This window comes from Ascaphus truei, chromosome 3 (genome assembly GCF_040206685.1).
Source record: "Ascaphus truei isolate aAscTru1 chromosome 3, aAscTru1.hap1, whole genome shotgun sequence".
Classification (NCBI taxonomy): domain Eukaryota; kingdom Metazoa; phylum Chordata; class Amphibia; order Anura; family Ascaphidae; genus Ascaphus; species Ascaphus truei.
Genome location: NC_134485.1, coordinates 53,193,320 through 53,207,525, shown reverse-complemented (window position 1 = coordinate 53,207,525; position 14,206 = coordinate 53,193,320). Strand labels below are relative to the sequence as shown.

The following is a 14,206-nucleotide window of genomic DNA, read 5'->3' as shown; positions in this document are numbered from 1 at the left end:
ACAATATATATATATATATATATATATATATATATATATATATATATATATATATATATATATATATATTATTCATCTGTGACATCATAATGCACATAGCCTGGTGGCAGATATGGAGTAAGATAGCTATCAATTTAGACAGAAAACAGACAAAGAAAGAACGAGTACCTCAGTTGACATGTGAGGAGAAAGAATGCTGAAGGAGAGAGAGAGAGCAAAGAATTGATGATATCAAGTAAATTAAATTAAATATGCGGTGCAGAGAGAGAAGTGAGGGGGGAGAGGGGCGATATGGAGAAAGTGGGAGACAGAAGGTGGGCAAAGAAAAAAGGCAAGGGTGAACAAAATGTGCATGGGCTGAGCCCGTGTGTTTATTTGAAATTAATAAGTTTACAAAAAACAGCACTTACTTCATTTGTGATTGCTTTCATGAAGGGGAATATTACTTTAACATTTCTGGCAGTCCTTAACATGCGATAGCACTGCTCAACAAGTACTTCCGTCGAAGGATTAATTTTCAGTTGAAGTTTACTCCAAATAAAAATCAAATCCCTGAAAAAAGTTTAAGATTTGAAGCAAACACCGTTAGACTAAAGTTTCTGAAATATCTTCATCATGGCTTTATAGCTTCCTTTCATATAATTAACAGCAATTCGAAGAGCTAAATGTAATAAACAAAATCTTATTTTACACATCCTATCAACATACAACATCTTATTTTACATTTATATATTGATACATTTCATAACGGTTGAGATGACTTGCGACAATCTATATATTTAGAATATAATATAATTAGAATGAAGTGTCAAGTAAGATAAATTCAATGCCCTTAGTGCCAGTTAGATTGAAAACTGTAAAGTGCAACATTATGCCCTACTCTAGGACTTAATTGTAAATATATTTAATTCAGAATTTTTTTTATAACTGGGAATCTTCAGCATTGTATGGTGTAAATATTTTTAAAGGTGGCTATTTATGGAGGTAGAAAAATGGATTGGCAACAGACTGCAACGTCCAAAAAGCACCCTCAGCTCAACAGATGTGGAAAATTAAAATGCGTTTATTAAACTACATAAAAATGAAAAAGGACAAACAAAATACAAATACAAAAAACACACAACCTCCTACGCGTTTCAGGCTCTAAGAACCCTTTCTCAATTTATGGAGATTGAGGACTTTGAAAGTGGACAACACCTCTATTTCTAGGGAAATAGCTGTAACCAGCGACCCACTTCAATTGATATTTTAAGGGATTAATCCACCCTAATTAACCTCTTTTTAAAGGGAATTTAAATGGCCCTCAAATAGGAAACGATAACCGATGTTGCAGCTTCCTACAGACCAGAGATTTGACAGCCATTTTGTTTCCCTTGAGGGAAATTTAAGACTGTTAACATCCCGGGTAAGCATCTCTGGAAACACAAGGAAACACAAGGAAACACACACACGTCGGAGGAACTACTTCTTTAAAAAGTTGCAATTAATGTTTTTTTCCCATTTTTTAATACAGTATTGAAGCAGGGGGTATCTAGCGCTGAACCCCTGCTTCAGAGATACTTCCCTCCGAAGGGGGTGCTGGTATCACAGCAGTTTCAAGCTCCCGTGTCACATGGGCCAACAGGTGACATCACGGCTTCCTATTGGCTTGCAGGCAGCGGGAGATTTGATGATTTAATCCATAATGTGAACCCTGGAGTGTCTACCGGCTCCAACTACAGAGATAGCTACCTACAAAAGCAGGGGTCCCAGGAGCTGGAATTATTGGAGTTCACCTCAGGAGACCCCCTGCTTCAATCCTCTATTAAAAAATGGAAAGAAAAAAAAAAAAAACCCTGCATGGATTGTCTCTTTAATCCTCCAAAGATGCTGCTTGGTGAAATTTCCTCCCTGTCAAATCAAACCATAGAACACAAACATTTCATTTTGTCTATGAGTTATATTAGATTTTTGTCTTAAGATTGTCGGGGTAGGTGTCGTGTTGAAATCTTCAATGTCAAAAATGTCTAACAGATGTCCATTTTACATAGAGAACAAGCCATACAAATAATGTATAGCAAAGACCAAGGATAAAACGTAGCTAAAAGTAATCAATTTGCATTTAAGTAAAACTACTTTATTTGGCATATACCAATAAAATGTGGGCATTTATGACAGAAAAAAAGGATTTAAAAATAATAATAATAAATGTAGAAGTGATACGTTTAATGGCTAACGGATGTTTACAGAGCATGCAAGCTGTCAAGACAACTCAGGTTGCTTCTTAAGGTATGTTACAATAAAATGGACAATAAGCTATGTGTATACAAGACAGAATATAACAATACATTACAAATCTATGATATAGGTTTTATTAGAATTTGGATTATTTTCTTGAATGTCATCTTAGATTTACATTAGTACTCTGTCTAGAACAGGAGTGGTGAACTCAAGTGTCACCAACAATTTGTTATCCCTGCTTCAGCACAGGTGGCTCAATCAGTAGTCAGTCATTATGATTGACCCACTAATTGAGCCACCTGTACTGAAGCAGGGATATCCTGAAAACCTGGCTTGTTGGTCTTGTGGACTGGAGTTAGCCACACCTTGTCTCGAATGACCGTCACACATTGAAACAACTTCAACACGCATCCATCAGGGCCATAAAAATCCCTAGCATGATGGGTGCCTTGCAATTGATATTACTAAGAAAGTAAAATTGACAGATATGGTCGGCCAAAATGGTTGCTCAGAAATAAAGTATTTTAATTAGAGAAAAAAAAATACTTACCAAAGACAATACATATCTCCACTTTGCAATTGTGTGATGAGAAACGCTTCGCTGAGCTGGAATGCCAAAGCAGTTTTCCCTTCCTTTTCAGTGTTGCAGATAATTTGGACTCCATCGCTGCAGTCTATTCTCAGTACATGCTGTACAATGATCAAAAACATTATTGGCATCTATAATTAAAAGGATTTCCACCTTAAATACAAAAAATGTGTAACAGAAAATATATTTTTACAATGATGGTAATTTTTACAATTAAAAATGCTTTTATTCCATGATGTCAATTATCTTTTATAATACAAATACCACAATCTTAATGAGCTCCAAAACCCACTATATAGAATAGTTCAAATGGAGAGCTACAGGGAACTTGAACTGAGATACACAACACAAAAATTAAAAACAAAACAAAAAACACATCCAATATAATAAAAATGTATTTATATATCTTCTTCTACTAATAAATAAGGGTCATTTAGTTCAATCTTTTGGCCAAAACATGTTAAGCTACAACCACATCAAGGTAGACCCCTTTCAGTAGACGTGGTAGTAGCCTTAACATGTTTTGGCCAAAATAATGAACTGAACGACCCTTAAGTCTTATAACAAAAAAAATCTAAATGAATTAAATAAGGTGTTAGATTACATAATACAGAACCACCTAAGACAAAGATGACCTAGCAGTGTTCTTAAAATTAGGCTGGGTCCATGGTGACCGCGCAATCGCATCCGTCTGCATGATATCACCCGCTTTTTAGCGCCAGCGATTTGTGGCCAGGGTAGACGCGCAGGGGGGCGTGGTCGTGACGTCACGGAGCTGGTTCGACGCCCACGTGACCTGGCCGCCGCGGAATCAAATGTATCCGATTCCTCGTGCACCGCGCGGTCTACGGCTGCGATCATTGCCTTAAGGCATTGTGATCGCTCCGCGTGCGCGCTCTCGTCAACCATGGACACGGCCTTAGACAGTTTAAAAAAGAGCCACACCGGCCACTTTTCAGATTATTACTGGAATGCAAGTACTAAAATAATGTTGCAAGTTATCACAATACACAAACATTATTAGATCATAACAGGAATGTAAGACACTTCTAAAGCCTTCTGTGCACCTAGTGCTGGAGGGCTGAAAACAGTCAGTCATACTGACAACGGTAGAAGCGGAGACGCCATTATATATTTCTGCATTTTACACAGTCCTACACAGAACAGTCCCTGAATTAGAATACTTTTAATGTATAACTATTTACCAGGATAGGAAAAACATTTGAAACATAATTTATTGGGCGGCTATAGTCCACAACATATATTCCACCTCTAGAAAATCCTGTGGCGCGTTTCCTGGATATGACTGTAAAGTGCCTTCTAAACACCATCAGGAGCTTTGTGAAATAGCACTGCTTAGTAAATATGGGCCAATATGCCTCATAGTGACCTCATGTATTTTTCCTATGTTCTCATACCCCCAAAACCTCCTTTATTGAGTAAATGTAACTTAAAAATAACTTTGTTTGCATTTTACTGCATGTGCCCACTAACTTTAACCTACAAGGATGCCTCCACAATACCAGATTCCTTAAAATGACCCTGTTCAATATATGACGATTCATCACCGTGTTGGGGAAGACAAGCTAATGGATCTTAAATCTTTCTGATTAAGAGGAAAACTTCTTTAAAATCATACTGAATAGTGGCCAAAGTATTTATTGGACTATTGTGAATTTCGATGTTGAGGAACGGTACCAATTGTCTCCATCTTTAAAGCCAAAAAAGCATTAGACCTTATTGCTTATTTATTTTCAGCACAAACAAAAGTGTATACCGATGCTTTAAATATCTCTTATAAACGTAGAAAAATATTTTACATGCATTTTAAATGTTCAAAAAAGACAAACAAAGAAGTTGAACAAGGGAAATTGTAAATATCAAACCTCGTGGAGAAGCTGATCTGTTAAATGTGTCATATGCAGACATGTAAAATACGCTTGATGGTAATACAGATTTTTACTGACTTCAGGATGACTTAAGCAAGTTGTAATAAGAGCCATCGCTTCTGGAATGCGTTCACAGGCAATGAGGTATCTGACACGCAATTCGAAGAACAGTTGATTTTCAGACCTCAAATATTTGTCCACTGCAGGGAGAGTAAGAGTATATTACAAACCAGGTTGATTGAAAAGCAATTTATATCACAAAGTAACCGCAGCCAATGTGTATGGCTATAAATCCTTATTTATAGGAGCAATCCAAGCTGGTGATTTTTTTTTTGCCTTTTTTTAAACCTAGGATTGAAGCAGGGGTCTCCGAAGCTGAACCCCATATAATGTCAGTTCTGGGGACTCCGTTTCCAGAGATACTTGCCTGCGAAGGGCCAATAGGAAGCCTCGCCGGATGACGTCACAGCTTCCTATTGGCCCGCTGGGCGCGGGAGCTTTGAAAAGCGCTCATTACGTGATCCCTGCTAGCCGAGTGGCTACTGGTTCCCATAATGGAGGCAAGTATTTCTGGAAGCAGGTGGTCTCGAGCTGAAATTAATGGGGTTCAGCTTTGGGTACTACTTGCTTCAAAGCAATCTAAAAAAAAAAAAAAGAAAATTATAATAATTATTCGCAATTTTTTTTTTTTTAATTGTCCATTTGGATTGCCTCCAACCAATGCAGCAAAAAAATTAAACACGGTAAATTAGGAAGGCTTTGACACTGTACCCTTAAAGCTGGTTGTAATAAATACTGTATATATTTTTTGAGTATTGAAATTCTTTATTTTTATTTACTGCAATATTCAGATACCACAAATTACATTTAAATTAATTGCATTTAACTAAAATTCTGGTTACATAACTTTATCCCTGTACAAACAAAAAAATAATAGAATGTTTAATATAGTAAAATATGTTTTTAAGCAAGGATACACACTGTATAAACATCAGTTACCTATATCTTGAGGTTCAGATTTTCCCTTGAGTATTGCTTGCAATACTGGATCTTCCCATGGTCCTCCAGCCTTAATTACACAAGTCAACAACCTTAGGTCTGTGTTGTCGTAGCGGTTCAGGAGGTCATGACATTCCTGCAAAAAGCATCTTGAGTTAATGCATGTTCTTCAAAGTAAGATAATGAAAAAGTGCACAAAATATGCCACTCAAATTCTTTATTAGACAACCAAAAATGTAATATTGTTAAAGATTTATTTTTACATTTGAGGAAAACGGGTATCACTTAAGTATAGGAACATTCTATTCCCAATTCTAACAATTAATTTCAAAACACAAACTTACAGTGGCGAGAAAGTTTGAGAACCGCTTAGGATTTTCACATAGATTACGATATAATCATTCGATATAATAACATTTTAGGTTGGAAATATAAGTCCTTACAATAGATAAAGATAACGTGATCAAATAAATTACACAAAAACATGATCCTTTTTCAACATTTATGTATCTACAAATGATTCAATATTCAATGTCATGTGTGAAAAAGTATGTGAATCTTTAGATTCAGTACCCAGTGTCACCCCCTTGATCAGCAATGACTTCAATGAAGTGTTTTATGTAACTGCTGATCAGTATCTCACATAGGGTTTGAGGAATTTTGTCCCATTCCTCCTTACAGAACTGCTTCAACTCAGTGACATTTGAGGGCTTCCATGCATGGACAGCTTGCTTGAGGTCCTGCCACAACATTTCAATGGAGTTTAGGTCTCGACTTTGACAAGGCCATTCTAAAATGCGGAATTTATTCTTTTGCAGATCTGCTTGTATGTTTAGGATCATTGTCTTGCTGCATGACCCACTTTCCCTTCAGCATCAGTGCACGTATGGTTGGCTTGACATTCTCCTCTAGAATCTTCTGATACAATGCAGAATTCATGGTTGTGTCAATGATGGCAAGACATCCAGGTCCTGAGGCAGCAAAGCAGCCCCAAACCATCACATTCCCACCACCATGTTTGACGGTTGAGATGAGGTTCTTCTGTTCGAACGCAGGGTTTGGTTTTCATCAAACATAACGTTTCTCATTCAGGCCAAAAGTTCTACCTTTGACTAGTCTGTCCAGAGAACATTGTTCCAGAAGTCTTGTCTATCATCTATGTGCGCTTTGGTGAACTTCAGATGGGCAGCAATGTTCTTTTTGTAGAGCAGTAGTTTCCTCCTGGCTATCCTTCCATGAACACCATTCTTGTTCAGTCTTTTTCTGATAGTTCAGTCATGAACACTCACTTTAGCCAAGACGAGACTGGCCTGCAAATCCGTTGATGTTACTCTGGGATTCTTTGGGACTTCCTGGATGATGTCGGTTTGCTCTTGGAGATTTTTTAGTCGAACTACCGCTACTGGGTAAAGTGGCTGTGGTCATGAACTTTCTCCATTTGTATACTATCTGACAGTGTATTGGTGGAGCCCCAAATCCTTAGAAATAGTTATGTAACCCTTTCTAGACTGATGAGAATCAATAACTGCAATTCTGATGTCAGGGATTTATTTTGATTGAGGCAGAACGTGTTTTCACTCACATGAATGGAGAAGAACAAACTCACAACTTTTCTGATCTTTAAATAGGGTGTGGCCTCCCAAACTCACACCTGAAGATCTACCTAATTATTCCCTTTAATTTAGCTGGAAAAAAACAGGGTTTCACTTACTTTTGCACATAGCATGTCTCTTAATTACCAATTGTTTGTCAAATTCATACATCATTTGGTTTCAAAAGACATGGAATTGGTTAATATAAAACCGTATTAGATATTTAAGAAAGACTGGTTTTGATTCAAGAACGTCATCATGGAAAAACGATGGAATTTCCGTCATTTTCATTGGGGTTCACAGACTTTCTCCCCACTGTATAGCACTCAAAGAAATTGTGTGCACAGTCCACACGTTTTACAGATGTGATATTGGTTTTATAAATAGAGGATATCAAGGCTCATAAATACAACATATTGGATCACGATTTAGCAATTCATGTTAAACTGTTATTTTTAATATTTGTATTTTTATATATCAAAGAATTAACATATCAAATGAGAAGCTACTGTCCAAAGTAAATCAGTAGAGTGGAGTTACTCAATATAAATGATGTTAAAAACATGTTATTTAAAAAGGCATAACACCTGAGAGAGAAGGAGTGGCTCAGCGAGTAATGACACTGACTGGCACTGAATGACACTGAAGCAGGGGAACCTGGTTCAATTCCCGGTGTCGGCTCCTTGTGACCTTGGGCAAGTCATTTTATCTCCTTCAGGCACCAAAAAATAGATTGTAAGCTCCATGGGGCAGGGACCTGTGCCTGCAAAATGTCTCTGTAAAGCGCTACGTAAAACTAGCAGCGCTATACAATAACTTGCTATTATTAAGTACTGTAAGGTGTTCACACAGTAGCTCCAGATGTTTATTGGCACTTTCTCCACCGGGCAGCACTTTTCCACGCAGAAAAAAAAAGGGCATTATTAGAAAGGTTTTTTGAGGCCTACTAATTTCTCAGGAAAGGGCTTAGTAGCCATATTAATTTACACTTGGGCGTTTTTGTTTTGGCATGCACAGTATACAGAAAGCAAATTAATAGGCAAGAAAACTAAACTAGAGCAGATTATACAAATAATCTTATTAAGTCCTCATTAAGAACAAAGTACAGTATTAACAATCAGCTTTCATTGCCATTACGTTTTCAGAAGGAATTTATGGAATCTCCATCCTTGAGAACATACAAATTACCTGGATCGAGCCAAGAATCTCTTTTAAAGGGACTTCATAGAATTCATCTTTTCCAAAAAACAGCAGCAACTCAAAAAGACTCCTGAAACATAATTAAAGGACCTATATTAATGTATTGCTTCAGAAATAAATTAAATAGTGCACACTTTCAGGAACAAACACATTGTTGGGTTCAAATCTGCACAGTTCGTATAGTACTTTTAGCTTTGTTGTCTGCAATCACTAATGAAACAGAAGAGCGCCAGAGAGATCAAGCAACTGCTAAAGAGGCATTTAAAACAGCAATCCTATCCATTTTTTTTCCAGATTGCAAATGGGGGGGGGGGGGGGGAACCGCAAGAGCTGAACCACTTTATTTTCAGCTCCAGGGTCCCCCAGTTCCCGAGATTCCCATCAGTGAAGTTATTGGCATTACTTCCTGGTCTTCTTCTGGTGATTTTAATTACCGTCCAATAGGAAGTAGCAACGTATGATGTTGCGGATTCCTATTGGCTCGTTGGACGTTGGCGAATTGCATATTCTCTACTAAATATAACAAAAATATCAGTTTCCTATCAAGAAGCAGATTACTGTACTTTGTGCTCTCTGAACATCCTTTAATAATCACAACAGCAAACTACCCAGAAAGATTCTGCCCAGTAAAAAAACTCAGGCATTGTCCAAAGCGCGGGCGCGCGTGCGACGGAGCGCATGGGGTCACGCACGCCTGTCGCCTCAGCGATCTGTAGACTCAGAATCGTTCGCGACAGGGAGGCTTTGGCCGTGACGTCACCAGGCTGGTTCGCCCTCATTGGCTGAACTGCTCACGTGATGCGGCTGTCGCGCGAAAAAACTAAATTACTTCCTCGTGCGCACTATTGCTGGCCAGATAGAGATACTGTATTTTGTTTGCGCCACACATCCCTAAACACAGGCAGCTCACTTATGTGAAAGAAAATCAAAATACTGTATAAAAATAACCATGTATTTTTTTTTTCTTTTCTTAGCAAGGTAACTTCCAAAACTAAATACAGCAGTGTTCATTGCAACTGTAAACAGTAGGACTATTTATTCAGTTACAACACAGAATTGATATTTATGTTTCTAACAGCATTCTTTTTCACTGCTTGTGTGGTATAAACACAGCGCTCACCATTACTCCACATAACAGAAAGAGGCTTTAAAGCATTAAGTCTGCAAGGGGCAAAAAAATATTACTTTATCTGTTCCAAAATGGACATGACATCGCTGAGTATGGCCTCGTTTATAGTAGCCGCGTGCGCGACGAAGCTCATGGCGCGACAGGCACGAGCGATTGCTAAACATCGTGGTTCAGGCGATGGGAAAGCGTGGCTGTGACATCACGCTGGTTCACCCTCATTGGCTAAACCGCTCACGTGACTCGGCCATCGCTTGAAAGGACAAAACATGCCTTTCCAAAACGCGGTCGCACCTCATCAGACTTAGGTTTGTTGTTAGCGACGTGTGCGTCATCGCGGTTACTATAAACGCGGCCTATAGCAGTACAATATAGGACAAACAAGAGGATACCTTGACAAAAAAGTTATAGTTACACTAACGTATTAATAGGAAAAATGTACTTACAAAGCTAGTCTACTCAAAACATACTGTACGTGCTCACATTCAGCGGCGAAGGATACACTGGCAGATGTGAAGCAGCAGAGAGCAGTCTGAAGTACTTGGAGTTGGGGCAAAGGTACTTGCCATCGTGCAGTATAGTCTTCAACAACCTAATAAAGAAACAGTGTTAATGAGCATGAAACAATACCCTGAACTATGGACAGTATTTCTAGACTCACCGACGAGTGCGACTCATACACAGGATTGCACGATCCAGAAAACATGCATGTAACATTTTGCAACATCACATAACACCAATAACAAACTGAAGATCCTCAAATAAAGTAGTATTTTTTACAGAATGTAGGGAGCTGGCTGGCTGTATGTATGTGTATATATACATTACATATTATAGTGGCGGTAGCGTTACGAAAACTTTATTTTCCCAATCTTCCCCCTTGTCGGCCGGTTCCACGCTCACTGCCGTGCACAGCCCTATTATAGAAAGGCTGACTAACCACAGCCAACTATAACTGCTGCGCGTGCGCACGGCGCAGCAAGCGCACACACTATAGAACAGCCCTTAGCAAGCGACTGCAGGGGAGACATGCTCAGATGTCACTTCCTTTACCACACTTTCTGTTTCACAATTCCTCACAGGATTCAGCAAAACAAACATAGAAAATCAAGACAACATGCTGTGGATGTGGTTCATGAAAAATTCGTTAGTACAAATGAATATACATTACTCTGTGTCTGCATACAGAGCGTGGGATACATTGGAGCGTAGTGCGTGCGAGTGCGCACGCAGAGCGTGTGCAGTGTGTGCATGTGCAGAGCGTCATGTGCAGAGCGTCGTGCACGCGTGCAGTGCGCGTGCGCAGAGCTTAGTGAGCGTAGTGCGCAGAGCTTAGTGAGCGTAGTGCGCAGAGCTTAGTGAGCGTAGTGCGCAGAGATTAGTGAGCGTAGTGCGCAGAGCTTAGTGAGCGTAGTGCGCAGAGCTTAGTGAGCGTAGTGCGCAGAGCTTAGTGAGCGTAGTGCGCAGAGCTTAGTGAGCGTAGTGCGCAGAACTTAGTGAGCGTAGTGCGCAGAGCGCAGTGTGTGCAGAGTGGTGAGTGTTGTGCGTGTGCGCAGAGCGTCGTGCGCAGAAAGTTGTGCGCATGCAGTGCACGTGCAGAGCGTAGTGCGCGTGTGCAGCACGCGTGCAGAGCGTAGTGCGCGTGTGCAGCGCGCGTGCAGAGCGTAGTGAGCGTGTCCAGAGCGTAGTCAGCGTGTGCAGTGTAGTGCGTGCACGCAGAGCATAGAGTGTGCGCGCGCACGCAGAGCATAGTGTGCGCGCGCACGCAGAGCATAGAGTGTGCGCGCGCACGCAGAGCATAGAGTGTGCGCGCGCACGCAGAGCATAGAGTGTGCGCGCGCACGCAGAGCATAGAGTGTGCGCGCGCACGCAGAGCATAGAGTGCGCGCGCGCACGCAGAGCATAGAGTGCGCGCGCGCACGCAGAGCATAGTGTGCGCGCGCGCGCAGAGCATAGAGTGTGCGCGCGCGCGCGCAGAGCATAGAGTGTGCGCGCGCGCAGAGCATAGAGTGTGCGCGCGCGCGCAGAGCATAGAGTGCGCGCGCGCGCAGAGCATAGAGTGCGCGCGCGCGCAGAGCATAGAGTGCGCGCGCGCGCAGACCATAGAGTGCGCGCGCGCGCAGAGCATAGAGTGCGCGCGCGCAGAGCATAGAGTGCGCGCGCGCGCAGAGCATAGAGTGCGCGCGCGCGCAGAGCATAGAGTGCGCGCGCGCGCAGAGCATAGAGTGCGCGCGCGCGCAGAGCATAGAGTGCGCGCCCGCGCAGAGCATAGAGTGCGCGCCCGCGCAGAGCATAGAGTGCGCGCGCACGCAGAGCATAGAGTGCGTGCGCACGCAGAGCATAGTGTGTGTGTGTGGTGTGTGTCAACAAATCCAAAACTGTTGTCTGGCAGAACATGTACTGTGATTGAAACGAGCAATCACGTGACACGGCCGTCGCAAGAAAAAAAAACACAAATGTCTCAGTCTCTTCCCCAGCCGTACGCTTTATAGTATGTCGCGCCGCGACAGTCGCTTGCAGTATGATCACTACCATTTGTTGTAAGCTATTTGTTTTGCCGCCGCTACACGCGCACATTTATAGGTATAATCACGGCCTAATAGTAATGGAACAAGACGCTCTACTTAATCTTTTCAAAAAAAATTCATTGCTTTTAGAAACAAGGGAGAAACAACATTTCAGGTCCAACGCAAACCTTTAATTCGTCTGATCACAGGTCTGCGCTGCACCTGAAACGTGCATTCCTAAAAGGAATGAAAATATTATGAAAGACTTAGGCCGAGGGCATGGTCAGCTGACCCGCGGTCATGCTTGCCAGTGAGCCCCTGCAGCCGCAATGAGAGCGGCTTTAGCAGGGGCTCGTGCACGCTTCCGCGGGCATGCGGAGGCGTAGCAGTCAAAATGTTTTTAGTTTAAGCGCTCACGGGAGCGGAGGGCCGGTCACGGGAGCAGTTCATCCAATGAGGGCGAACCAGCTCCGTGACGTCACTGGCCCACCCCCAGACACGTCTCTGCATGGCTGGAGTCTATATGGACTCAGCCTAAGGCTGCACTTATAGTGCCGGCAGCAGCGACGCTGCATCAAAAACAAATGCATTGCCGCCGTCGCGTGCGCATATAGTAAGCGCAACGCGACGGCTTGGTCGCGATCGCTGGAAGCCATCTCGATTTTATTTTTCCAGCAACCGCAGCTTGACATCGCCATCACTATAAGCGGAGCCTAAGTAAAGCTTAAACATGACAAACTAGAAACCATGTAACCATGAAAATGACATTCTACTAACCCAATGTAGCAAAATATTTCCATTAAATTGGCTTTCATTCCATTGTTCTGGAATAAAGCAAACATTTTACAAAATCTAAAATCCCATGTATCCTGCACACTGCAAGATACAAAATAAAATACTTGTTATATTTGTGTAATTCTTCAAACACTACATCAACTTTAACCGATTCAAAATTAAAATATTTAAAAAGTTATGACACCTTTATAGGAATGAAAGTTTGTGGAAGAGCCCTACAAATCCTGGCACAATATTAACAGGAATATACGATTCTGACTTGCCCTGTAAAATACTACAAAAAAAAAAAAAGAAGATTGCACTAATGCAATTTTTTTTTTTTAATGCACCAACATCTCCCCCAACTGCAAAATACCTAAATATTTCCTTGAAAACATTTGTGACATGATCTGCAGGCAAAATGTGAGGGCTTCAACCACACTAGAATTCCTAAACCGTAGTACTCAGCCCTCACCAAGAAACAAGTTCATTATACCAGAGCAATTTGAAGCACAATGTGCTATAGGATTTCCAGCATTGTATTGAATATTATTTATTTTTATTTATAAAATATTTTACCAGGAAGTAATACATTGAGAGTTACCTCTCGTTTTCAAGTATGTCCTGGGCACAGAGTAAAACAAATAATACATGGTTACAAATACAGTTACATAAATGAACAGGGTATACATTATATACAAGACATTGCGTGCACAGTTAAAGATAATATATATTATGGGCGTATGAAACAGTTACAGACCAGATTAAAGTGTGAGACAGCCTTAGATTTGAAAGAACTTAAACTGGTGGTGGATGTGAGAGTCTCTGGTAGGTTGTTCCAGTTTTGGGGTGCACGGTAGGAGAAGGAGGAACGTCCGGATACTTTGTTGAGCCTTGGGACCATGAACAGTCTTTTGGAGTCTGATCTCAGGTGATAAGTGCTGCAAGTGGTAGGGGTGAGGAGCTTGTTCAGATAACTGGGTAGCTTGCCCATGAAGAATTTAAAGGCAAGACAGGAAAGGTGAACTTTGCGCCTAGACTCTAGTGATGACCAATCTAGTTCTTTGAGCATATCGCAGTGATGTGTGTTGTAGTTGCATTGGAGAACAAAACGACAAATTGAATTGTAGAGTGTGTCAAGTTTGTTAAGGTGGGTTTGAGGTGCCGAGCCATATACTATGTCTCCATAGTCAATAATTGGCATTAGCATCTGCTGTGCGATACGCTTTCTGACCAGGAGACTTAGGGAGGATTTGTTCCTGTAAAGTACCCCTAGTTTGGCATAGGTCTTGGTTGTCAGGGTATCAATG

General features: G+C 41.1%; 1 protein-coding gene across 3 annotated transcripts in view; it reads right to left on the bottom strand.

Moving 5' to 3' along the window:
* The window catches only part of ZNF654 (zinc finger protein 654), a 39,369-nt gene that overhangs the window by 18,954 nt on the left and 6,209 nt on the right, over window positions 1–14,206 (bottom strand). The window contains exons 2-7 of one of the 3 annotated variants that reach the window (XM_075594006.1): window positions 10,062–10,207; window positions 8,478–8,559; window positions 5,698–5,833; window positions 4,696–4,898; window positions 2,771–2,910; window positions 411–552 (exon numbers count right to left, since the gene is read on the bottom strand). In XM_075594006.1, the coding sequence (XP_075450121.1) occupies window positions 411–552; window positions 2,771–2,910; window positions 4,696–4,898; window positions 5,698–5,833; window positions 8,478–8,559; window positions 10,062–10,207 (849 nt within the window). Of the gene's footprint in view, window positions 1–410; window positions 553–2,770; window positions 2,963–4,695; window positions 4,899–5,697; window positions 5,834–8,477; window positions 8,560–10,061; window positions 10,208–14,206 lie in introns of those variants that run through there. The other 2 variants (XM_075594007.1, XM_075594008.1) reach the window with 2 other exon arrangements.